General features: G+C 37.6%; 1 protein-coding gene across 5 annotated transcripts in view; it reads left to right on the top strand.

The window, feature by feature from the left end:
• Positions 1 to 26891, top strand: part of SYT1 (synaptotagmin 1) — a 470145-nt gene that overhangs the window by 336560 nt on the left and 106694 nt on the right. For all 5 annotated transcript variants that reach the window (XM_032493716.1, XM_014554552.2, XM_032493715.1 and 2 more), the window contains 4 exons: positions 6760 to 6944; positions 12868 to 12990; positions 16526 to 16693; positions 19928 to 20095. In XM_032493716.1, the coding sequence (XP_032349607.1) occupies positions 6760 to 6944; positions 12868 to 12990; positions 16526 to 16693; positions 19928 to 20095 (644 nt within the window). The remainder of the gene's footprint in view (positions 1 to 6759; positions 6945 to 12867; positions 12991 to 16525; positions 16694 to 19927; positions 20096 to 26891) is intronic.

The raw sequence follows: 26891 nt of genomic DNA, 5'->3' as shown, positions 1-26891 counted from the left end.
ATTACTTATCAACAGTCTAGAAGCAAAGCTTTGAAATACACATTATTTTTCCTCCCAGTTAATAGCAAAACTATTATTTTTCTATTGTACTCTGCATCTTGCATCAATGTATAGTAATCGAGAAAGACGGGTTGTTAGGGGTAAACCTAGAAGTTGGCAAAAATCGTCAGTAAATTTAAGAATGAAGATTATAGATAACTTACTTATAAAATGAATTACACAGACTTCAGTGCAGGGCTGAGGCACTCGTATGACAAAATAAAGTTATGCTGAAGCTAGAAAATGTTTGAGGACATTGCTGAATTTTTGGTGTGGCCATAGCAATGCTGTTACCTACGTCACCTTGAGGCTCCTGGCTGAAATATCAAGGACTCGTGCCAATGGACCAGCTTACATTTCTCCGAGGGGAAAACGCAGCTCATCTTGTGAAAGCATTATGGGTTTAAGGTTGTGTCTTAATATGATGAATGGGAATGGAATGGCGGTAACTCCGAATGTGATGACCTTGAAAGTGAATTCAAGGCAGAAAGACTAAAATCAGTAAATTTTACCCTCGATTAAACCTTGAACCCCATAGTAAATCCACCAAAAGTTTGCCAGTGTAGGAAATGGTAGTAGCTGATCGTGACCAGGAATGAGGAAGGAATCAGAACCAAGGACATGGGATCGAGTAGGTTACCTGTGGAAAATACATGTCAGAGGGTGGTGTACCTCAGAGACTGGCCAGTCCACTCTTCCTTGAGCCCAAGAACATGGGGATGTGGGTTTCTTTCAAGCTGTCTTAACATTTCCTGAGCACCATTAAGCGGATAGTACTCAGTCAGATGTTTTAAGAGAAGGCAAAGAACATCTTTTTTAAGGGAGAACTCAGAACTAGGAAGAGCAGGGCTCCTCTCAGCCATAGGGCACCTCATACCAATCAGAAAAAGCTCCTCTCCCCAGCTGCTTGTTCTGTAGGTGTGACGTACGACGCATGTCTGATGAATAGACTTCAGATATGGGAGGGAGCATCACATTGACACACAGGGCTGCTGTCAGTAATGCCAAGATTTTCCCTTCTATAAATGTGACACCCTTGGTCTTGGTGAGGCTTTCATCTTTGATTTCACCATCCATTAAGGAAAAGGATATTTCTTGCTCTATTAAAGACAGTAATATTTGGAGTATCTATTTTTTTTTTCACAAGTATATGTCAGGGACCCTTAAATAAATAATTTAAGAAATGTGTTTCATGTCAAAACTCCCTGGGGGGGAAAGGATGCTTTTCAATTTGATAGTTACATTTTTACTGTAGAAAGAATATTTACTAGTTGAGTTCATCAGTAAATGTACCCCTAGAGCTCTAAATTTGTCCACAGGAATGTATTAAACCATGTAGTTTCCATCTGAAAATGGACCATATTATGTTCTGAGGACTGGGCTCAGCAAATATGAGAAATTTGCTCCTCTTAAAAAAAGAAAATTAGACCTAGCTTTTCACACCTGGGAAGTCAATAGTGAGTTTCATGATTGCACAAACCATGGTTAGCGTTGTATCCCGACTTAAGAAAATTGCCCGACAAATAGATGTTCAATAAATATGTGTTTGATTAAATAATTACTTTTTAAACTGCCTACTTCCCATGAAACAACAGCCTCTCTCAATAAGGGAAAATAGTTGCGCAGGGTTCCCCCCCCCCCAACAGAAGACCAGCTACTGAAAATTTATTTCTAACTAGTTCCAAATTATTTTCATTGTGCTTGCATTAAATACCAGGGCTTCATGTCATGAACCTACGAAGAGCTGAGTTTTGAGTCAGCAAGAAATGAATTTCATGTATAGGAAGGAGTTTATTAAAATACCTTTTGCACATTTTTACAGATTTGTCTTTTTATTTTTACATAATGCATCTTTTTTATACTAGTCTAACAGACCACCCTATGTATTCCACATGTAGTCACTATTTCCCACTGGGAGGGGTGGGGAAATTTTAGCAAATATACACAATATTTTTATTTAAAAATCTGTCAACACTAAGTGAAACGTGTTGAGCCTTGAAAAATAAGCACCACTTAAATGACTAAAGATAAAGAAGAATAGCATTTCCAAACAGAAGAAATCTGCTTTAGAAAAAGATGAGGGCAGAACTGAGCAAAGAACAATGAGATACGCAGTCTGATGGGACTACAGGTGGGTGTAGGGGAGCGTAAGAAAGACGAATAGGGACAGTGGGCCAATCACAGAGGACTGTGAAAGCTATGCACAAAATAATTGAAAACTATGCATTAGACAGTTTTGCCTGATGACAGTGAATGGTAAATGGTAAAATGGAAGAATACATAATTGATGGGAAGGGAGATCAAGTGGGAGGTAATGTCAGACCCAAACCTTACAAGTCAAAATAGATGTAAATTAAAAAACATGAATGGAGTCCTCAAAAAACTAAAAATAGACCTACCATATGATCCAGCAATCCTACATCCTGGGTGTATCCAATGGGAACTCTAATTCAAAAAGACACATGCACCCCAATGTTCATAGCAGCACTGTTTACAATAGCCGAGACATGGAAACAACCTAAATGTCCATTGACAGATGACAGATAAAGAATTTGTGGTATATTTATACAATGGAATACCATTCAGCCATAAAAAAAGAATAAAATAGTGCCATTTGCAGCAACATGGATGTACCTAGAGATTGTCATTCTTAGTACAGTAAGCCAGAAAGAAAGAAAAATACCATATATAACTCATATGTGGAATCTTTAAAAAAAAAAAAAAAAGGACACTATGAACTCATCTACAAAACAGAAACAGACTCACAGACATAGTAAATGATCATATGGTTACTGGGGAAAGGGGGTGGGATGGGATAAATTTGGGAATTTGAGATTTATAAATGTTAGCCACTATATAAAAATAGATTTTAAAAAAAAGGTTTCTTCTGTATAGCACAGAGAACTAACCTTTAATGAAAAAAATACGAAAATGAATCCATGTATGTATATGCATGACTGGAACATTGTGCTGTACACCAGAAATTGACAGATTGTAATTGACTGTACTTCAATTTAAAAAATAAATGAAAATAAATAAATACAATAAATAAAATCCCTTCCCAAAAAATGGATGTAAAAAAGTGTAAAATGCATCAGAGAAGAAATGCCAACACTTGCTAATCAGTTGGATTTCGGAATTAGAATTCCCACCCAATGTCCAAGAGGCAGGAAATTACAGAAGCACTGACGGAAGCAACATAGTTGGTTTGGAGAACTGATCTGAGAGGAGGTGAAAAATTCCTAGGAAATGGTTTACAGGCAGTCGGGAGCAAAGCTCTAGAGTACAGAAGAAGAGACAGAATGAAAACCGACCTAAAAGTTTAAAGCCTGAGGAAGAATGCTCAACGATGAGTCAATGTGAGAATGATCAAGGAGCAGAGAGCCTTGACTAACAACTCCATCTAAGACATGGGACTGGGGAAGGAAAGAGCAAAGATGTCAGAATCGTAGACGGAGATGCAGGTAAGGGCAGGAGAAACAAAAGCAGAAGTAAATTTCAAGGAGGAATATATGATCAAGATTTTTTTTTCATACCATTGACAATGTAGTTTGGGTTTAGCCAAAAGAAAACCTCTAAGTTAAAACAGCAGAAGCAGAATCGACTTTGACTCAATTCTTACGTTATCTGTTTACCTTAAGGTTAAACAATACATGAGATTAATTCATTAACCAGAAGAAAAAAATAACATTTTCAATGAAGAGTTTTTATATTACTCTATTACTTTCTGTTGAAAGGTCTTTTAAGTTAAATGTTAAAATTCATGTTCTAAAATTTCACTTAATGATATTTGGGTAGCAATAATAATAAGCTGATAGCTTTCTGCCAGTAGCAATATTTCAATGAGCCTATTTTTGATTGAAACCTATAGTTTATATTAAAGAAATCACTCTTGGCAGCATCTTATGCTGTTATTTATTTTCTCCATTTCTGTTTTCAAATCGAAAATGTCCTATTAAAGAGGCTTCAAAGCTAGGCGAGGATATTTCCATTGCATACATTTATAATAGGCACATTTGTAACCTAATGATGTAAAAACCTATTTGAATTTCTCCCACTATTCAATCTATGGTTTTTCCTCTCTATATAATTTTTCCTTTGTTAAATTGAAGGGATAATGAACAAAACTTCTATGAAGATGACATGAGATAATGTATGAAAAGCTGTAACACAGCTGCTGGCCTATAAGTGGGTCTTCAAAACAATTTTAGCATAATCCAAAATATATTTCATGAGATTTGGTAACACTGAAACATATTCTATAAATACTACAAAGTAATGATATTGTGAATGGTGTTTCTTACTAAGCTTAACCAAATTTTAAATATTTAGTTGCTCTACAAAATAGAGTAAAATTGTTCATGTGAAAATTCTATGCAAATAACTACATTTAATTTAAAATGGTGGTTTTTAATTAACTATTCAGTCCAGCTTTCATATGGGTACACAAAATGACAGCATTAGGCTTTTTAAAAAGTTCTATCTAAAGGGGCCAGTAAATTGTGAGGACATTTTTGCTAATTTCGTATATGCAATATAGCATATTCCAAGTTAAAATTAAGCTATTCAGAAGATCAAGTGAAAGCAAATCTGCAAGACAGCAGCACGATAAGAAATCAAAGTCAAAAATAAAAGTTTTTCAGTGGTTGTATTTCACCTTCAAGTTTCACTATTTCAGATTTCTTCCTGTAACCCTATGTTCCTCTCTCTCTAACTCCTTTAAATATTCCTATGCTTTCACTGTCTATTTTCTTTTTTCGAAGTTGTCACATGATCTCTGTCTTCTCCTGTGTAATTTAGGAGACTTATGTAGCTCTCTGAGAGACTATCACACCGTCCCACCAGGAGAGTAATTGACGAGGCTCAGAATGAAGGGTCATTATTAATACTGTCTCGCTTGCAATGAATACATAGGCTCTCTCGTTCATGCATGACAAGGTTTTACCTAGATCAAAAGAGGGAGAAGCTTTTAAATGAAGTATTACGAATGACATCATTGGTTACATAAGCTTACTTTCATTTACATGTTTGAAAAACAGGATTGCTTCCAGAGATTAGACAACTGTAAGAAAACATGTCTTTGGGTGTGGGATTAACTGTAACTTTCACACAAATATTTCTTGGACTGAAAACACGGCTTCAGAAGTTACGGTTTTCCGTGACCTTGGGTTAACATCTAGTAGTCTTCCCTAAGCTTGAACCGTACACGGAGTAAGTGGTCTGCACTAGGCAGCTGTGCAGAGAGAGCCAAGTGAGTGGGTTTCTCAGGTTGGAAGGGAGGTTCATCTTTAAGTGTTTTTGCTTTATCAGAGTACTCCTGACTTGTGTTCAGCCATCATTGACACTAATGATGTTTATGGAGCTAGAAGAAAGTAGCACTTTTTCTTCCCATTTCTGTGCCCAATGTCTGTTTTGATTACAGCCGGCCAATCTACTTCTTGGGATTAATCTCAATAGTTGAATAATTACTTTCTAGGCAAAGTGAAATCCTCCATGAGTCCATAAGACCTTTTTTTTTTTTTTTAATAACCACATGTCAGGGATGCCAAATAAGAAAATACGTTTATAAGTTGTCCAGCTACTAAAAGTAATGGAAAAAAGTGTTTGAATAGATTTATCTGTACATGCTTTATTAAACAGACCCTGTAAATCTGAAGTCTCTGCTCTTATCTAAAACATTTTCTCTTCCTCCTCTCAATTTCTTAGCATATCCAAATTCCTCTCACTGTATTCATCACTTTCTTTTTATGTATTTATTGATGTGCATGTTTTCTGTACCAACGTGTGCTCTGAGCTGTATCACTCAACACTTAGCCTTATGCCCTGAATATAAAATATAGCTAATACTAATTGAATTCTTGCTATGTGTTGGGTGCCATTCTAAAGTTTTTAGTATATTAACTCAATCTTGGAAAGAGATGAAATGAGTACCATGACGATCATCACTTTACAGAGAAGGAAACAGAAATCCAGCACAGGTAGACAATCTGGTCACCCAGCCTGTAAGTGGCCAAGCCTGCATCTATGCCTGGTTTTGTAACCACTGCCCTCATTGCCCTGAGTGGGTAAATCTCCCCACGATCGATTTTCAGAGCACCAAGTTCTTCCGAACCTTCACTCCTGTTACGATTTTACTTTTGTTTTCCTGTTTATTTGATTAATGTCTACCCCTTCCACTATGCCCAGAACATATTAATAGGACCTGCAGTTTTTGACAGATGAGGAAGAGCAGCTAATATTTATTAAGTTTTTGCCGTGTGCCCAGCACTGCATCTTCTTTTCATCTTCAAAAAGACTGTGAGGTACCTACCAATTTACCTCCACTTTAGAGATGAGTATACCGAGGCAGAGGGAGGTTAGGCAACTTGCCAGAGGTCACACAGCCAGGAAAAGGCAGGGCCAGGACTGAAACTCAAAAGCCAAATTGGAGAGGTACACTCGGAAGAAATGAAGGAATGGATTAGTGAAAATCTAGCTTGGAGGGGGGCAAGGAAACCAAAAGGGAGGAGATGACATTTGACACACCTGGAAGGGCGAGGTGGAAAAGATGGAAACACTCCAGGCAAGGAAACAACATGTATAAAATAACCCAGAACAGTGTGCCTGGAGCACAATAAATACGAATGAAGGACTGAATAGCTTCATAGCCCATGAATGTGAGGGGTTTGTGTATATAAATGTTTTATCACTAACAGTCTCTGCACATTTTTTTTCTTTCAGTGCCACCGTGGGCCTTAATTGCCATCGCCATAGTCGCCGTCCTTTTAGTCCTGACCTGCTGCTTTTGTATCTGTAAGAAATGCTTGTTCAAAAAGAAAAACAAGAAGAAGGGAAAGGAAAAGGGAGGGAAGAACGCCATTAACATGAAAGATGTCAAAGACTTGGGGAAGACCATGAAAGATCAGGTAACGTGTTCATTCCATGTTTCTTCTTCAATTATTTTACTGAAAATTTGAAAATAGATTATTTTATGCCAGATCAGTACAGAAATAAACAATATCTGGACATGTGTTATTGTTGTAGGAATGCTTTGCAATCCTTTCAGACATGAGTCAACCTCCCAAATGACAACGGAAACGTGTAGTTGGGTTTTCTGGTCTCATCCATGACCATCAGGCCATCTTGGCAGGTTCACCATATTGGAATGATACCTGAATATTCTTATTACATCTGTTTAGCCTGTCTTAGTAGTGTTTAGATCTAGAGAAACAGAATAAGGAGTATTTGAGTGTTTTCCCTCTTGGGCAGAAAGAACATCTTTCTAACACCGTCACTGATCGTAATCACTGTTAAATGAGTCTTATAGCTGTTTATCACGACTGATGAAAGTTACCATTCCTATATAACCAACCAGCTCCATTATTAGTGCTTAGGAGTAGAGAGGTATAGAAGGGAAGGAAGTCAAAGTCCGAGCTGGTTCTAGAGAACAGAGTAGAATTGCAAGGCAAAATTCTCACTGTTCACTTAGGGACATTTAGAACCATAATGCAAATTATAAAATCCAGCTGGCTGAGTTACCGCCCCAAGCCCAAGGAAGCTATTTGGATGTCCTTTATGCGGTGGTCTATTTTTCCTAAATGAACTGGGTGATTTGGTTCAGAATAAAGTCTCCTATTAATAATTATAATAATTAAATGTCTTCCTCTTTTGGAATCATATTCATATTGGATACATCTAAAGAACACTTATTTCATATAAAAATGTAAATGCAGAGATTTCAGAGAAAGAACATTTTCAATTATCAATGTTTCCCTTCAATTATCAATGCTATTCCCAAACAGCAACCCATATAGCGCTGTTCCCTAGTAAACGTGTAAAGCACCGTGAATAAAGGGCAATGTGTAAGTGCGGGTCCCTGACAGCTAAGTACATAGGCAGTTTCATGAATTCTTCATGTAATATTACTATTGATTGAACTCTTAACTACGTGTATCTCCTTAAGAACAGTCTAGGTAAGGAAGGCATTTTTAGTACATCTGCATAGTCACCCACACACACAGGACGCTAATCCCTCTCCCCAGCTTGAGTTTTAAATACTTTCCTCAAAGACCCTGTCATGACGATTGACGAGAATTTCACACAGGCTCATTTTTCGCTTGAACTTTTGCTTGGTTTCAGAGCTATAGGACAGTGCCTGCCCTCAGAGAGCTTTGTCCTGAGCTCAGAGTAGCAAGGGTTATGCTTTTTTCAGAGTTTCTAATCACAGCCACAGAAGCCCAGGTACCAGTGTTCAACCATAAATGTCTAATAAGGATTTCGGTTAATTTGTTACATAGATTCTGAAGTTTTAAATCATGCCTTGCTTCATTTAATCATTTTTCATAACAAGCAGAACTTGACACAGATTTCTTTAAACAACGTTATTTGGGAGATTAAGTGTAGAAACAATCTCCTAGATGGACATGGACGGACTGAATAATTTGTATGTGAGTTTCAGCTATGTCTATGACACCAACTGAGAATATAATACTGTCATTTTCATAACTGCAATAACATTCAAATGGGGTTTTCATGTATGCTAGAATTAACAACTGAAAGCACTGAATTATCTTACATGATTACTACAGCATTTCTTCCTAGGACAAGAAATTCATATTTTTCTTTGTGGAATTTGTTCTGTATGATGTAAGACTGTAATTTATAGCAAAGTAGTGGTGTTATGACCTGGATAAATGACCAAGATCTCAATACTAGTAAATGCAGAGAATTGACAGTGGTTAATTTTTCATTGATCACCAACTCCTTTGGATGGGAGAGGGAAGAGAAAATGGGTCAAATAAGGAAATACTCTGAGGTCAGTGATCATTTATACTCATCTACTATTACAACGTAGCATTTAAGATTTCAACAAGTCAAAAAAGGTGTTTTTTAAATCCTTAAGTAGATCACTTTGTGTAGGATTTTATGGGTCTTATTTTAACTAACAATTAAATGTACAGAATAAAATATAATTTGGACGAGTAAAAGTAGACCCATTGATCAATGGTTGTCTAACAATAACTTACGCTACTTTTTAAGGAGACAAAAGTAGCTGATAGAGTTCTATTGTTTTATGAAGAGAAAGGGTAAAGAAGCAAAACAGGATGTTCAGATTTTAAGATACTATGTCACATGGGAATCATCTGATCATCCAAGTTCAAAACAGCATCAACACACAGTAAAATTATTCTTTAATTACATTTTCAAACTATTTAGACAGGACGCTGATGTGAACACGTGGAAGACAGTCTACATCTCTCGTTTAGAAACAGGACAGACGTAAGAGGCATTTTAGATATGGTTTCTTAACATACAGAGGCTCTAAGGGAAATCACTAAGTTTTTACCATTCAATTCATACAAAAACTCACAGAAATTCAAATCTCAGTGTTCATGGCTCTGTGTCTCTATGGGAAGATTTTATCACCAACCAAGGAAGCTTTTTCAGTATTCTACAATGACAATAAAATAGTAACCATAGGTAGTATATTGACACAGCAAAGGGTATCTATTTAAAGTTTTGATTTTTTTTTTAATGGCTTAAAGCTTCAAAATACTGAAAATTGAGAGGGGCACGATCAACTGGCGAATCAGAGGTCTGGAAAGGTCATTTCTCCATGGTTTTTACTAATGTGTGTGGATATTTAAATTTTTATTTCTTCCTTCTATGTCCTCCTTATCTGTGTTGTGTCTCATGACTGTTCTGGACTGTCCCTTGCGGTAGGTTTCCTCTGCTATTCAGACCCCCAAGTCAATGCTCAGATACATCTAGTGGCCTGGCAACTGGCGCTCCACAGCTGAGGGTGTACCATTCTGACACACATCAAGAGGCTGAACTAAATTGATTTTTTTTTTTTAAGATAAAGGTTTTTGTTTTTAAGCATTACTGATTAAATAGAACACTATTAGAAAGCTCAAGTTTCAACTGATGGGCACAGAAAGAAAATTTCGTGTCTTGGGCAGTGTGCTTTTATCAATTCCAAATCTGAACAGCGTAACTCAGAATGAGCAAAGGCTCCTTCTGATGGTGCACCGAGAAGAGCCAAGCACCTCTGGAATGTCAAATCAAGGCAGACATACATCCACTAAATTTTTGAAATTTAAAACCAGGTCTAATATTCCCAACACAGCTTCTTTTACTCCAATTTATCAAACTCTCAGAACTGCTGGCTTTACATGCGTTTTCTTCTGCGTTTTGTTCCCGGGGTGGGAGGCGAGTATGGAGGGAGAGACTATTGCTTTCAAGATATCATAATAACTACTGGCTTAATAGGTCTGAATTTGATGTCATGGCACAGAATACCTCTTGCTCAAGCTCAACCTTCGGGATAAGAATAGACTTAATCAGTTCAGTGACGAACAGTGGCACTGAGAAATTATCAAATTGAGCCCTGTTTCATGCAGAATAATTACCGAAATGGCCCTGCACCTTTTACGAGAGCCCAAACCACTTACGGAGGAGGAGATTTCCTATCTCAGCTCTTTCAAATTGCACGAAGCTGAAATACGATATGTAAACTGTTAGCTCTGAAAGAACTTTTGAAGCAGTATTTTAATCCATGAAATTTTGTATGATGATTGAGAAATGCGCAGATTTTTCAGACAGAAACATGCATTAAATAGTTTGCTACTTAAAAAAAAATTAATATCTTACAGGGAGTCAAATGTCCCAAGTCGTGATTTTCCCAACACATCTTTTCAGACCGTAGTAAGGACTTAGACACACAGCTGAGGTTTTGAAATGGCAATGTGGATTCACTGCCTGAGTCCTCCAATTACACCCAGTCTTCTTTTCTTGTCACTTTACTATCATGTTTCCATTAGCAACACCCCCCAGGTTACAAGATTGATATACATTTTTAAATAATTGTGTTGTTTCCTGCCTTTGGCTATCAGTAAATCTACATTTTACCATTTAGGGAAACATCCAAGTATAAAGTTCCCAAATTAACTGCTGTATGGCTAACCAGATTTGAAAAGGTTTCTCCACAGATGGTGATTTTCAATTTTCCAAAGTCACTGTAGGCTCCTGAAAGTTGTCAAGAAGCACAAAATGGGAGGCACTTCTGACTTCTGCTCAACTCTGTTTATTTGACCTTCCCACCCAAATGTGTTCTAGTAAGATGGTACCAAGTCTGTTTTTTCAGGATCAAATTAACCGAGTAGAGCCCAGCTGGCAAGTCTTGTCAGTGCAGAGACTGAGGGCGCCATTCTGAAGCACCCCCGAGGGTCTCTGTTTAAGTGGCTTGCTCGGAGCAGAGAAAAAAGACCATGCAATCTGGGAGGTAAAGGGGTGCTGGGTGGTAGAGCCACAGTCTGATGGAGCCTTTCTGTCGCCTGGTTTTACTGCTTGCATTTGAGTCCTACAAGAGTTCTCAGATTTAATTTGATCACTGCCAAGAGTTCAGATTCCTTTACTTTGTCAGAGAGATATAACAGTCTAGCACTCATCATGTCTTAGCTTCATTTTTGTGAGATTCTACTGTTAACACACACACAGGAAAGGCAATAAAAAAAAAAAAAGGCATAACCAAAACCTAGGAGAATATTTGCTATATGTAACAACAGAAAGGTTGAGACCACTAAACTACAAAAAGTCTTTACAAATCAGTAAGAGGCAAACAACCCAAGAGAAAAATTAGCCAAGGATATATATACAGGCAGTCCCCAGAAGAAACAATACAAATGGTTAACAGAAAGCTTTTTAAATTTTTCAACCTCATTAGTGGTCAGGAAAATGTAACATTTTATCATTTTTAATTCTGAATAATAACTACATAGAGATTTCTAATCCTTTTCTTCTAATTCTGTAAAGCAGTTAAGAATGTTCATCCCTAGAAACAAAACTTCTAATATTTATAATCTTTATAACCTTTGATTATTTGAGTAAAATTTTTGCACTGAATGGAAAAACATATATTTTGATTTTTAAAAAAAGAGGAACTTGGAATGAAATTTTTATGAAATAATGACCTTTCTAGTATTTCAATGTCTCCTACACTTGAGTTTTAGGTTATAAAAAAATATTTAATTGGTTTGGTCTCAAACTGAGTTTTCAGAGTCCAGGGCCGTGACTTTTGCTTTTTAAGGCAAAACTAATTTTTATACGAGTAAAATTGCCAACGTAATTCCTTTTATCTTTTGATATCAAATAGATCCATAAATCAGTTTAATTCAGCCTAGCTTTCTGTGGAGCTGTTTTAAAAATAACACAGTCAACTTAAACTGGAAGTGGGGTAGATTTTTCTCTAAACGCGCATTTGCTGATGGCATGTTTTCTTTTTTCGTCTTTTTTCATGGCCATTGTAAACGTATATGCAAAACCTAGGAAATTACAATTTTCTGAGAATCACTTACTCAACTATCTTTTTCATAGGAAATGAGGCAAGAAAAGGCCACGCATTTCATATAAATTCCTCCACCGCATGTAACAAGGATGTTCTACATGACGCTTAGCTTAGATCTCTTTCGACTTCATGAATGTGAAAACCAGCCTGGTTAATAGCATGTTTCTCATGCCTCTGAAAGAAGCAGTTTTATCAGAGCCAGAGATAACACTGGGTTGACATTTTCTTTGCAACGACTTTACATGTTTTGCTTGCAGTCTTTGGAGGGGCTTTTTCCATTGCTTCCATGTTGCTTGCTGATTGGGGGAAAAAATTCCGTGCACTAATGGAATTTAAAAAGATACATAAGCAGCAGATGTGAATGTGTGTCAGACAAATGGAGATTTCCAGTATCTCAGTGCTTGCTTCTAACAGCTTTCCAAGTATGACCACAGGCCCAGTTTAATTGGGGTTTTGATGAAAATTCACTGGAATTTACACATAATCCGTTTCCCTACTCATAGGCCCTGAAGGATGACGATGCTGAAACCGGACTGACTGACGGAGAAGAAAAAGAAGAACCCAAAGAAGAGGAGAAATTGGGAAAACTTCAGTATTCACTGGATTATGATTTCCAAAATAACCAGGTCTGAGGGGGAAAATGTCTTCTCGTTCCATTCCGTTTTCTGAAATTACCAACTAGAAATTGAAACAAGATACTTCTTAAAACATTTTGTTTGCTATGAGGGGAAAATGCAATTATCAAAGCTATTGATGAAATAATTTCTAAGCACAGGCAGTCCCCTACTTGCTAATTTAACTTCTGGTAATTAGGATTCACAGTGTTCAGCCGATTACATCTACTCATGGCACTCACAGAAGGCAGGTGGAGTACAAATTAACTTAAGCAGTCAGTTGAACTCCGAGAGCTCACAGGAGCCACTGATCCCGCAGCCGGAGCTCGAACAATCTTCCTTGGAATTCATGGATTTAGATCCTAACAGGGCAAGGGGCCTTTGAGTTAGACCACCATTTAAGCCAAAGTTTTGAAACAAAATTTAACAGTTTGATAGGGAATCAAAGATAAAAAAAAATGACTGTCCTCCATGGATTTCAACGGCAGGAATATCTTATGAATGTCATGGTACTGGGTACAACTCCTATCACAAATGAGGTAATGGTTCTAGAGAAGTAAAAAGACCACCAGCTTGATTCCTAGTGCCTTGTATGCTGCCCCGAAAGTGACATGGTACTAGCGGTGGTATCAAAACAGGCATTCCTGCTGTAATTTCTCAAAAGGCTGCCAAGTGCCACCCGGATGAATGGTAATATTAGCTGCCTTTTATTAACTGCCTGTTACAGAGGTAGCTCAAAGATAAATGTTAGAAAGTCTCTCTATCTAAAAAGACCTTCTAGGCTCTGTGACATTGATGAAGATGTCCCTTTACCTTCTGAATTGCTAAAGAAGTTTAAAAGCTAGATAAGAATTAGCTGAGTTAGAGATCAGGCTCTTAATCTTTAGGACACAGTTCTTTAATGACCAGGGGAATATTAAATCTCTCCGGTTTGTTTTGTATCACTCATCTTTTGGGGCCGGGAAGAATTTCGATACATGGAAATACAGTTACTACAAATGTGGCGTGTGTTAATTACATCCAGTTTGATGAGGAATAAACAATAAATACAGCAAACACCAATGCTCAGCTTTGGTGACTCATGTCCAAAGTCGGTAACACTGTGAGCTCTAAGCAATTGCAGAAATTCTGGGCTTTGTTTAGGAACTGACAGCTCTTATAAAGTCTTCATGTTTTGAAGCGTCCAGAGGGTTCCTCACAAAGAACGTACTGATATGCACTGTCATATTATAAATAATTGTATTTAATCAGCTTCACTGCAGCTCTGGCTAGTTATTTTATAATACCTTCTAGAAAGCTGAATCACGGTTACAGATACAGGCTTACAGGTACGGATTTATATACATCTATAGGTGTATCATTTCTGGCTAATTAAATAGGGCATTTGAGGTCATTTTTATCACTTCTACCAAACTTTGATCAGGAGTTAGTTGAGAATAAAACTTCCTAGTATTTATATATTCTAGGGCAGGTCAAGGTCAACTTATGTTCTCTTTACGCATAACGTGTTTTCCAGAAATTTAACCTGTCTTCCTATATGAATCCAGCATCTTTCTACTAATTTATTCTATTTTCCTATTTCCCAGTAGAAATCTAGTCGTAGCTCATCCTGACTAGTCATAATTTTCCAACTTCTCTGATGGCTTTGAGTACTAAGGTATCATTTTATAAAGCAGCATTTTTAAGAAAATAGCAGTGAGTTTTTTTACTCAAACATAATGTGAATGTATTTACTATTATCCCCTTTCTAGCAAACATCAAATTTTAAAAGATATTTCATTCTGAGAATCTAGAATATTCTACCTGATAAAAGATTTTTTTTTTAATATTAAGCATTTATTTTTCCAAATGTTCTTAACTAATCTGATTTATGACTCCTATGAGTCATGGCAGCTAAAGTTTGAGGGGTTTCGTAGATAAAGCTGTAATCAGATATACACATTTGCTTACCAAAACCGAAAGACAACCCTAGAAGTACGCTAAGAAGCTCCCATGGTGGAGAGGAATGTGATCCTGATCTCTCGAGCAGAAGTCAGCAGGGGGTTGGAAGAAGTAATTCCGCCTCTTGTCAACAGAACACCCAAAAAGTATAGATGATCCAGTTTGAAAGAGTTTAAGGCTTTACTGCTAGTGCTCTCCCCGCCCCAGAGAAAAAGTATTGCAAAACATGAGAAGGAAGGAATGTAATCCTGCTTACTCACATTTCTATCCACAGGCAAATTCCCAATGCCAACTTGGCAGACCAGGAGACACACTGTTTGCTTTACTGACCATGTCTGTCATCTGACGTCTATTTTCACTATTCTTGGACCATCTGTTTACGTTCTGTGTACCTATAATCCAGCACTCTTATTGCTACTGTGTATGATAAAGTCAAAAAGATATTAAAGCATTAAAATGGAAACAGTAATCATCAAGAGTATTGGTCTAGGTTGAAAAATTGAGCCAGCTAGCCCAAACGCACTTACGAACGTGGTGGGTCAGTTTCGTAGAAAATGGATGTGACTTTTTTTTTTTTAAGGAGGTGAGTTGCTTTTCCACTCTGCTGGCTGAAAAGTCACATACTCAAAACTGCAGACCCCTGATGGGAAAAACTATGATGTGACTGCATTTACTGGCAGCCTACACCTTGCACAACAATAAGAGAGTCTACTTTTGTTTCTCCTCTGGATCTAAACCGCTCTGTTCATGCAGAATGTCTGACAGCAGGGTATCAGAATAGTCCTCTCACACCTTCTGTTTTCTTTGCAAAAATATTAACAGCGCCAGTCAACACTCACACTCATAAAAAGAAATAGGAATGTATCACTGAGAAAAATAAACTTGAAGAAATGCAGAGATTTCTCCTGTATTAAAAAAAAAAGTTAGAAACTTAGTCACTTAGCATTAAAACCTGTCATCCTCCCTTCCTTTATATGAAGCTAAAATTACATTTCTTTGACTTCATGTCCTATGTTTAAATACAGAAAGTATAATAATTATTTTACTGTAAGTTTAAACAAAACATAGCCGGCACACAAGTAAAGGTCAAATATGATAGAAACTTGAAGATCTTATTTGTATCTTCTCAAAATGTTATCCAGTTTCTAAGAAATTTCTATTTAGCTGGTCTGAGGCTTTGGTTCAAAATAAAAATTTCCTACTTTATAATTTCAGACTAGTGATTGTTTAACAATGTATTTTTCCACTTACAAATCATGCTGTCATAAGAAAAATAATACACAAGGGCTTTTAGCAACCGCAAAGTTATTTGATTGCAGCCCTTTTGCAAAGATGAATTCCATATTTAACTGTAATCAGCAACCTTTTAAAAGCCTCTTTTGTGTTTCAAACCAGGCTTCCCAGAGCCTGCATCTGTCATAATTGGGTTTCTGAATTCTCTATAGCTCACTTCATTTGCCTTCTGTGTTCAGACTCATAGGAGAATAATCATTTATTAAAAGCAAAGAAGTGGGAGAAATCACAATGTGCCCCACTGTGAGCAAATCAATCTTTTCCAAAACGTCCACCAATGTTGGTCTTTGCTCTCTCCTGACTCTCATTTCAGCTGCTGGTAGGAATCATCCAAGCCGCCGAGCTGCCCGCCTTAGACATGGGGGGCACCTCCGATCCCTACGTCAAAGTGTTTCTGCTGCCTGATAAGAAGAAGAAATTTGAGACAAAAGTCCACCGAAAGACCCTTAATCCTGTCTTCAATGAGCAATTTACTTTCAAGGTATTTTTTTTTTTTCTGTCCTTACTAATAAACTTTTCTTTCATTATTTTCAATAACAGACTGATCTCATCCTGACACTTACATAGGTGTCCCCATGACCACTTGTTCAGAGACTCACAGATAAGAATTTTAAACATTCTCCATGAATTATCTTCAGTTCAGTGAGGATTCTATAGTGTATTTAGATTTGGTCCAATTAAGACTCAGCTCAAGCCATTTCAGAATAGAACGTGGACCAGAACGTGACCAGGACGTCACTCACATCTAAAAAGGCAGGTCAGCTTCAAGTGTGTTCAAGGGCTGGAACACTGTCCCCTCTCTAAAATAAAGCCGGAAGAAGAATGACCTTTTTGTAAGTTGCCAAGTTCCAGAAAATAAATCACAACCACAGAATGAAGGAAGATATGTTCCATTGTTTAAATGGAACAAATAGGTATATTACACTCATTGTGAAATTCTCTGTGTACAGGGGTAGTGTGAGCCCTCTAAAACCACTCTTCCCAACCTGTCAATAGAAGGGAATATAAACCGATGGTTTTTCTGCATCTCTAGCATTTTCCTTTACTCTCGGCTCTTCCCTGGTGCTTTTCATCTTGTTGAGACACCTCAGTTGACAAACAACAAAAAAGAGGAATTCTGGTCATGTAATAACTCAACAGGAAAACGTGCTTGGCAGTCCTCAGGCATCCCTGCATACAGAATTTCTGTAGCTGTCGGTTTGAAATAATGCGTAAAACACAGTCTTTTGGTACATCTCTCTCGTATGTGAAATTTATAAAAATGCATTAGTTAAAACAATTCATGTCTGTGACTATGCCAGCTGGCCGACTGAAAACCGCCCTGTCCATCGCTCAGCCTTAGCAGACAGATAGCACGTGCCTCGTGTTAGCAGACATTCTGGTATGAAATAAATGGATGAAACCCAGGACATGAGTTATTTTCACGAGCCTTGTTTCCAATTTTGTCAAAGAGCAGTGTCTTTCTATTCACTCTAAAATTTCAGTTTTTAAGACCAAAAAAAAAAAAAAAACCTAGTGTATTGTCAATAATCCTTTAAAACCTACACTTTTCTAAACCCAGGTAGTTAATTTAGAGTGGCAGTACAAACATTCTGAAACTACTCATTTTATGAAGAGCTAATCACTATGGTCAATATGCCCCAGAACGTACAATTAAAACTAAAAAAAAAAGTATTGCAAAAGGTAACCATAATCATTCTATCTGACTATATATTCATCTTAATTTAGGTCAGCAGTTTCTAACCATAATTTCATCAGCAGATTCTTAAACTGTTTGAAATATTGTGAGGCTTTGTTTTGTTTTGAGTTATCCATGTTATTTCTAAAATATATATATAGCTAATAGTTTTTAGTGATTTCTGTGAATTCAGGAAGTGTAATGATGGACACTTTTTAATTGCCTATAAAATTTTTATCAGGTTCCATTTTATTTCAAGAAGGTTGATCAAACCATAAATCACTCCAAAGTGCACAGTACAGTATATTTTGACAGATTGAAGAAATACACCACTGTTTCTAGAGAACTGGTTAATTTCTCCAGTAGGCCTTGTAGATTATGCGGCCTAGGTGCCAATAGGCTTCATGACGTGGGAATGGGAGCATAATGGAGTGTTGAGAGGACTGGCTTTAAAATTGAGTTCAGATCCACTTCACATGCACTCAGCATGCCGCAGACTAAATGCTTCTTTCCTCCCACACAATTCCCACCTCAAAGAGGTACTAACCAACAACAACTAGTAAGCGCCCACTGTGCGCCAGCACGGTGCTCAGTGCTTCACTTGTGCACAGTTGGCCTCAGCCAGCCTCTGTGAAGTAGGCACTATTATCATCATCACTCTTTGTTGGATTTAAAAAAAGCTCAGATTTCTTTACCTGCCCCAGGCCCTTTAGCGGGAAAATGGGGAAACTCAGGCCCAGGCCTGTCTGATCCAAAACCCAGGTTCATGACTGATACCATTTCAATACAGTCACCAAAAAAACCCAGAGACATTTCAGAAACAAGGTGAAATTTTCAAGAGTTCACTCCTACTCTAAAATTCCTTATTTCTTCCTTTCAAATTCAGCTCTTTAGAAGGGTTTATTTTTTTCCTTTGAAAATGGAACATACACTGTGACTAGTTTTTAATCATACAATTTTAATCAGATTCCAAATAGATGACCAATAAGTGACAGGAAATAACTCTCAGGAAAAATTAAACTTTTTGTCCATATACAGTCAAATATTCTTCCTTCTCCTTTCCTTCTTAATATACGGAGTTAATTGAGCAATGTTTGCTGGAGCCTAAGACAACAGTTTACACTGATAAAATAATAGGAAGTGTCTGGAAACTGATGAAACCTTCAATACAAGTCTAAACAATTTCTTAATTAGGGACCTCTACCCAGTCACTGAAGTGTAGCGCTCTTGGATTGCACTGCTTTCCCTGAATATTAAAAATGTCACTAATAAATATCCCAGCCCGTAACATCTGTCCCAGGTATTTCTGACCAGCTGGAGAAGTCATCAGTTCTGGGCCTTTTGCCACCCCTCGTCCTAAAGACTGCCACACCTGGGCATGAACTTCGAGATCTCTATTATAATGCATCTCTGATATTCAAAACATCAATTTTCTAGTCAGCTCCTGTCAATCAGTAAATTATTTTAGGGAGTAGGTGAGGCACCTTGCAACTTTCATTTCAATCTTTGCAGACTCCTAGCGTGCCTTTTCATAAATCACCACTCCATTAAACTGTAGCATCCAAATGGCTTGAAAGAGTTCACAGAACTGTTGAAAGAAGTTGTCTATCAGATTTGCACCCTGACAATGTAACTGATCCTAACAGTAACAACAAAATATTCCACAAGAAAACTGACTTACAGAGTCCAATGCAATTGGCTTGGTTTATTCTTGTATTACTCTTGATGTGTTTATAGCATGACTAACAGCAGGAGCTGTTATTAATAATGCTACCAGCTTCAAGAACTTTGGGATAAAGTGATAAATCACTATGGTAAGTCCCCATTTTCTCCCAAGTAATTTGAGCCTCAAGCTTTTAGTCAAATGGTTCAATTTAAGGAAAAAAAAAAACAAAAAACAAACAAAAAAACCCAAAGCAGAATTACCTCCCTGTTCTATTTATCCAACATAAATATTAAAATTAAACACTATAAACAAGTAACATGCTTTAAGCATTTTTTTGTGACCAGACATTTTATCCTCCTCTTTCTATACAGGTGCCATACTCGGAACTGGGTGGCAAGACTCTGGTGATGGCCGTGTATGATTTTGATCGTTTCTCCAAGCATGACATCATTGGGGAATTTAAAGTCCCTATGAACACAGTGGATTTCGGTCACGTAACCGAGGAATGGCGTGATCTGCAAAGTGCAGAGAAGGAAGAGGTAAGAGAATTGCTACCATTTCCAATATGACAAGCTGTACTCGCCAGTTACTACCCACATAATAACCTACTGAGAGATGCTCTTTACAAAGGATGACTGGGCCTACAGCAGCTGACAGATGGCCAAAGAGGGTTAGGGGACTGTGTAACCTTGGTAAAAGTACACAGGTCTTCTGGGTCTTGTTTGAAAGAAAAGAGAGAGACGTGTGCAGGTCTATAGATAATTCCTCGGAGAGACGGCGCGCACACACACACACACACACCCCCCTCTACTTCTTTAAATGGACAGTGAAAAGTCATCTTACTTTTTGTATTTTTCCACAAAAAAAAAAAAGTTATGTTTTCTACATGGGTTATGTAGCTCTTAAATAGAAATGAAATGGCATTTTTTTCCCTTGATTATTTCTGCATATCACAGATAGTTCATTGTTTTTGCTAAAGATACAAGAGCATGATGGGTGAGACATCAAATGAAATTCACAAAGGCTGATCTGAAATCTGTTTTTAATGACTCACATTTTTATAGTCCTCTTCACATTGTTTTTCCCCAGTTATAGTAGTTTAGCCCAGGGTTTTTCTGTGATTTTAAAAGGGGATGTTCAATATCCTTAGTGCATCTAAACTACATCATAATGAATCCTATTTGATTATTCCATGCCAGCCTGACACTAGCATTTTTCTGTGCTTATGTATCAACAGGCCGATACCAGAAAAGCAAACTCCTCTTAGTTTCTCTGAATCCCTAAAATTAGCAACTCCTTTTCCAGCTTTTTTTTTTTTTTAAGTCCTGACATGGGTTTTTAAAGACCCAAGAATTTGCCAACAGCCTCCATCATTTAAGATTCCTAGATCTCTAGGATTATGTCAGGTGTGGTCACTTTGGGCCACCAGGGAAATCAGAGTAGCCCGAGACTGCAGAGAACCTCAACCAAGACCATTACCTGAGAAACATAAGGTTCCCTGTGGCCATTACTACGAAGTGAGGTTTTAAGAACAGATATGTTTATTACTGCCCTGAACTTGAATTTTACTAGTGCTGTACAATTATGACTTGGTTGTACAAAAGGAAGCAAAATTATTTGAGTTAAGCTCTGCTTTTTTTGTGGGAAGGAAATACCCATTACTTAACCAAATAGGTTACTCAAAATTAGATTCTTTGGTAGGGAAATAGATTTAGCCTCTCTGTCGATAGAACCACCTAAGAATAAGATACTTGAGTTTTTAAATTTTATGACTTTTATGAATAGTTCTTCCCTGTGAGTAAGTAATATCGATATTAAATCCAACATCTGTATGAAAAGAAATGTTTAATCATTTGATCACCATGCTTCTAATCATTTAACAAAGTCGTGAGCTGTTTCATTGAATTTTTATCTTTTATAGAAGTATCTGACTCCATGTAAATTCCTGTGGCTGGGGGTGGGGGCATAAAGTGGGGCCATAACAGGTATTTATTAACTGATGGGTCTTTGTTAACTGACTGATTATTGGTTGGCTTTTTGGTTGAGTATCCAGACATGGCTGACTTGTGCCTCACACTGCCCACCTGTCCAGGGTCCATGGCTCACATCCCTCACCTCTACTAGCTGGTCACTATCAAGTTGCATGGATTCCACTACCACACCCTGCTGGGTTTCTAGAAAGTTGGTAAACATTTTTGCCTGAGTTAGGAAATGCAAGCCATTGGGTAGTTTCCTCTATGGGCAGAGTCTGATACTTGACACTAAGTGGACAGATTTGACTTTCTAGAATCTAACAGTTTAGGTAGACTGCCCTCCCCCCTCAAGAAAAAAAATCACATTTTTGTTCTCACCCCCTGACTTGCTCTCTTTCTTTCTTCTATTTCTTTCTTCTTCCATGTCTTCTCTCCCTATCTAAGATCATTGTCACCCAACTCATTCAAAAAGATTCAGTATGCAAATACTTCATATATGGTGCCATATTCCTGGAACTGTGCCAGGTGTTAAAAAAAAAAAGAAAGAAAGTGGCGAGAGTGGACACTGCTCCTGCTTTCATGGGGCTTAGAGCTGTCGCATGTTCCTCCCTCACCCCCATCTTTGCCTTGCTCATTGCCAGCGAGACTGGTTTCTGGGAAATGTCTTACCTTTAAGATCCAACACTCCTGGGTTTCAGTCCTGACTGATCCATTGACTAGGTCAGAGACCTTGGACAAATCACTTACAGCTCTCTAAAATTCAGAGGGTTTTTTTTCACCTAGAGAGTGCTCTAACATGACCTACCCCTTATCCTACAGATTATAAGTAGGATAGGGTACCAAATGCCTAGCATGGAAGCTGCCATGTGTGTATGTCCCATTAGCAAGAGGTCACCCAGTCTCTCTTCTTGACCAATCTACTTTTTTGTTTTTTCTTTCTTGTGCATTCGTCTCCCTCTCTGTTCTGCTCTTTTTCCTCTTTCTGTATTTCTCTATTCTTTTTCTCACCACCGTTGTACTTACTGAATGTCTGTAGAAGTTTTTAATGAGACTACATTTTAACTACATTTTTAAACTCTGGAATCTTTCCTCTTTGAGATCTACTTGGGAATAATAATTTTTGGTGTTCAACTGAGTGACTGTTGCCTTTTCTTGTGATGTAGGAAATCTCATGAAACAGATGTCTAGCTTACAAAGTATCTCCAGGATGACTAGATTCAGATACAAACTTTCTCATAATAAATAAAGTAAGATTCTGGTCACATTTAAATCTAAAGAATTACTTATTCTCACTGATCTGTGCTCTTTTTTCATGCCACTGTTCATTAACTGGAGAAAATTTAGCTGTACCAATCATCTGAAGTCTTAGATTGACTTTAGTTCTCATAATTTTAAAGAAATGTTCTTCCTCTGTATATGAGCAATTTTGTTGAGGATTTTTGTTTTGCTTTCCTCTAAAATGTTAAATCTTATTTTTAATGTCATAATGAGCAAAACGTACCAAAGAAACTGAGAAAAAGGCATTCAAGAAACAGCTCTGGAATCTAAATACTGAACCACTAATCACAGTAGTCTGTTCAGGGAGACTTGGATTCATACGGGTTAAATCCAGCCCACTCAGATCCAACCCTGGGTCTGTGATAGAACAGGGCAGGACTTTGTTGTTGAAAGTTAAAATATATAAAAGTCATAAGATGATGAAGCAATTATATAAGTTAAAGAATTATGTGTTAATTATGTAAGGTAAAGAATTACGTGTTATTTTAGTGACTAATATGCAAGCAATTTGGGGAAAAAATGGGAAGCAGCCTTATCTGAAAGTTACTGAGCACATGCTTAAAATACAGAGGGTGTTGAAGAGATAAATTATCCAGAAGCGCCGTAGCAAGCACACAACTCCCATTGTTAGATTCTAGTCCCTCGTGAAAACTTCTCTGCTGAGGTTTCCCTTCTGACTTGATAACGTTTCTCTAATTAACACAGTCAAGTCCACCTGCCTAGTTCAGGTTCATTTGCCTTTTCGTATGTTGCATGGCTGGTCACCCTCCCCCCTTCCACCTCCCAAGAGATGAAGATGGACCCTGAGCTCACAAGCCAGCTACATCTCTCTATCCCTCTGTTTCTTTAAAACAGAAATCCTTTGAGTTTTGAGAGATGGTTAGATATCTTATTTTCTTAATTTTCCCCTTCTTCATGGGAAAGCCTCAAAGAGCATCCTTTACTATCAGCATATACAGTTCTTCCATTTGCAAAAGGCTTCTAATATGTGCAGCCTTAGTCTGCCTGGTGGATTTTTGAAATTTTCTTCATTGGAATCAAGAATATTTATTTATGCTCCCCACAAATCAAACCTGAAGCCAACCTTCGGACTTTTGGAACAATCCACTCAGTATTCTCACTTAATTCCTTCAGATGTTACAATCAATAACTAAGATTCTATCTTCTTTAATAAATTTTATTTATGATCATTGTAGAAAGTGTCTCAGTCCTGTGCCCCAGTGTCAAGTAGATCTTCAAAGCATTTAGACCCTTCTTCTTTTAGCATTTTGTTCCTAAGTTTTCACCCCCATGCCTCTCACTACTATTTCTTATCTCTCAAAACAGCCTAAGAAATATACCACCAGAATACAACCGAATCCCTTTTTTGTTTTTTCGAGTCTGTCTCCTGACTCGACCAGTACTATTTTGTCTCCATCAGAGAGCATCCATCACCTCTCCTTTGTGCAGAATTCATTAAAGAGCGATTTTTAAATGAGATTCTGTGATCTAGTACAAATAGAGGAAAAATTGATTGCTGAATTAAAACAAGTTGGGACATAATTTAATTAGTACCCAAGCAGAAGGGAAGAGAAACTGCTTTAGTGCCTTAATAGAAAATCAATTTTGCAAGAAAATTTCCCATTTTTAAGCCTAATTAGAAAAACATTGACTTCACAGAAAAGCATTTGGAGGATACATATTCAATCAAAAAGCCCAAGTTTCTTTGTTTGTTTCTGATCATCCATTACTTGGTACTTTTTTCGAATGGGTTAAAGTCATTCTTCCTTATGGCATCTCTTTTGTCCAAGGATCAAAAGAACTGATGCCGTTTCTTTTTTGTTTGTTTCTAAGTATACTTAGCTGTCAAATGGTAACTCATACCTTCCAAGAATCTCCGCACAACAAAATCAATGCCCTGAATGGGAATCCTTATAAAAAAGGTTAAGGTTAACTGCGGGAACTTGTAATATGGATGCCAGTAACAATCTTCCTTGTCATGCACAATTTACCGCATTAGAGAAATGCAGCAAGCTCTCATTGTGACCCACAGCATTCTAGGAGGGTGTATTTACTTGCATCTGTTTACTTGTTCACGTCTGCCTTCCCCGCTGCACCGTGAGCAGCCCTGTCTGTTGTTCCCAATTCTGAAACCAAGTTTGATCACAGAGGCAAGCACACAGTAGGTGTACAAAAGTATTTTCGAATCAGTGTATGCGGTAGAGGTGTTCACTATACTGTGAGAGATGTTTCCAAACTCCCATTTCAAAGTCCAGGTTACAGTAATTGTCATCCACTTTACAGATGAAGTCTGAAGTCTTCGGAAAAACTGTCAACAAAACATCTTAGCACCCAACAATGAAAATGGCTCAGTACCCTTTTTACCTTTTTGGTCTTTTTCTATAAAAGGGAGGCAGTTTGATGCTTAGCAAAATCACTGTTACTGTTTTTGCTGATGGTCATGAAAATTAATGAGTTTCTTTCACTAATTTTTTTTGTGGGGGGGTCAGTGCTTATTCAGTATCTCTTTCCTCTCTATCACCTTTTTATCCTGTTCCATGATGCACAGAGAGCTTGTGGCTCAGCTTAATTTAACTTTTATTTAAAGTTAAGATTTAGTTAAAGCTCTGATTTAAGTCTCTGCTAGCAACATGGAAATTTACCCAGAGGGAAATAAAAAAGAATCAGTTCCCAGGAGAATTCCAAGAATATGAACAAAATCTAAGCTTATTGTATCTAAGAATATTTGTTGCTAGGCAGATTTATAATGTAATTGGTATGATGTAATATTGAATTGTCTTATATATAGACCATGATCTATTTTAGTGTGCTGAGTATCTATGTGTCCATTCTTTGGTACTTGGAACATAATCGTTTCCCTTTAAACAAGTATAGATACAGAGTTGCATTTGATTTGATACATCTTTGGCCACAGCTATGATTCACTTACATCTGCATCCTTGGTCCGAATTTCAATCACCAATTATAACTGTATCTCTATGCATAATAAATGCTGTTTGCTTCCTGATGAGGTTTCTAAAAACATCATAGGAAAGAGCAAATAATTGGTAATATTCCTCTAGTATGTAGGACTGTCATTTGATCGCCTTCCTAGTTAAAAAGACTTTTCAGGCACAAATGGATAAAACCAAATTCTCACTTCACTGAGATTCTAAAGGACAATTACATATTGTCAACCAAAGTCAAAAGTCACAGTGTAAGGACTGTGATTTTCAGTTTTATGAGGACTCACTGAGCACTATAGCCCAGGAGACAGCCTCTCAGAGCTCTGAGAAACCGGTCCGAAAATACAAGATGGAGAGGTCAGTATATGTGATTCTGGCGAGGGGTACGTGCAGTCAGACACACGTCTCGGTGGAAGGTGACTGCTAGCTAAGAGGAACAGATAGCTTAGTTAGTAGTTTTAGGGCTTTTTTATGTATTGGTCTGTGCAAGAATTTGAGTCTGTCAAATTTTCTCTGGAAAATATCTTAACTGTCTCAAGATCTGTTCTGCCAGTTTTCCCAGAGCACAGAGTGCTTCATTCCTGACCTGCACCCCAGACTCCTTTCAGGGTACGTTAAAGGTCAGCGACTGCAGTGGCTAATGACTCTGCAGACAGCAAGTGACATTTAGTTGGCACATTTTATTGTGAATTCCCTAGCAAGTTAATACACATTTAGCCACAAACATTGTAGATACAGTAAACTTAGATTTTGTTCGTTTTCTTGGAATTCTCCTTGGAACCAATTAATATACATTTTCAAAACGCCCTCTGATGACCTTCCATCATTCCCCCATTGTCATAACCCAGCCCGCTGCATCGCCCTCCCTTGTCCAACTGTAATCGCCCAAAGGCCTGTGTTCCCAGCCCAGCTCCCTTCTTTCCAAAATTCATCTTATTAAAGCTTACCCTTAACTTCTCTACCTAAGTTATAAGCACAAATAATTTTTACAAAGCTGCCACTTATTGAGCGTCTACTGTGTGCCAACAAAAATAATTCTCACAACGTTCTTTAAAATTGGCAGGTTGAATCTGTTTTACAAAATGGTGGGGGGGTGGTGAACAAACCTGAAGCCCAGAAAAGTCTAAGTGGTTTGCCCA

Source organism: Camelus ferus, chromosome 12 (genome assembly GCF_009834535.1).
Source record: "Camelus ferus isolate YT-003-E chromosome 12, BCGSAC_Cfer_1.0, whole genome shotgun sequence".
Classification (NCBI taxonomy): domain Eukaryota; kingdom Metazoa; phylum Chordata; class Mammalia; order Artiodactyla; family Camelidae; genus Camelus; species Camelus ferus.
The sequence above is the reverse complement of the archived record's forward strand: the minus strand, read 5'-3'. Positions and strand labels throughout refer to the sequence as shown.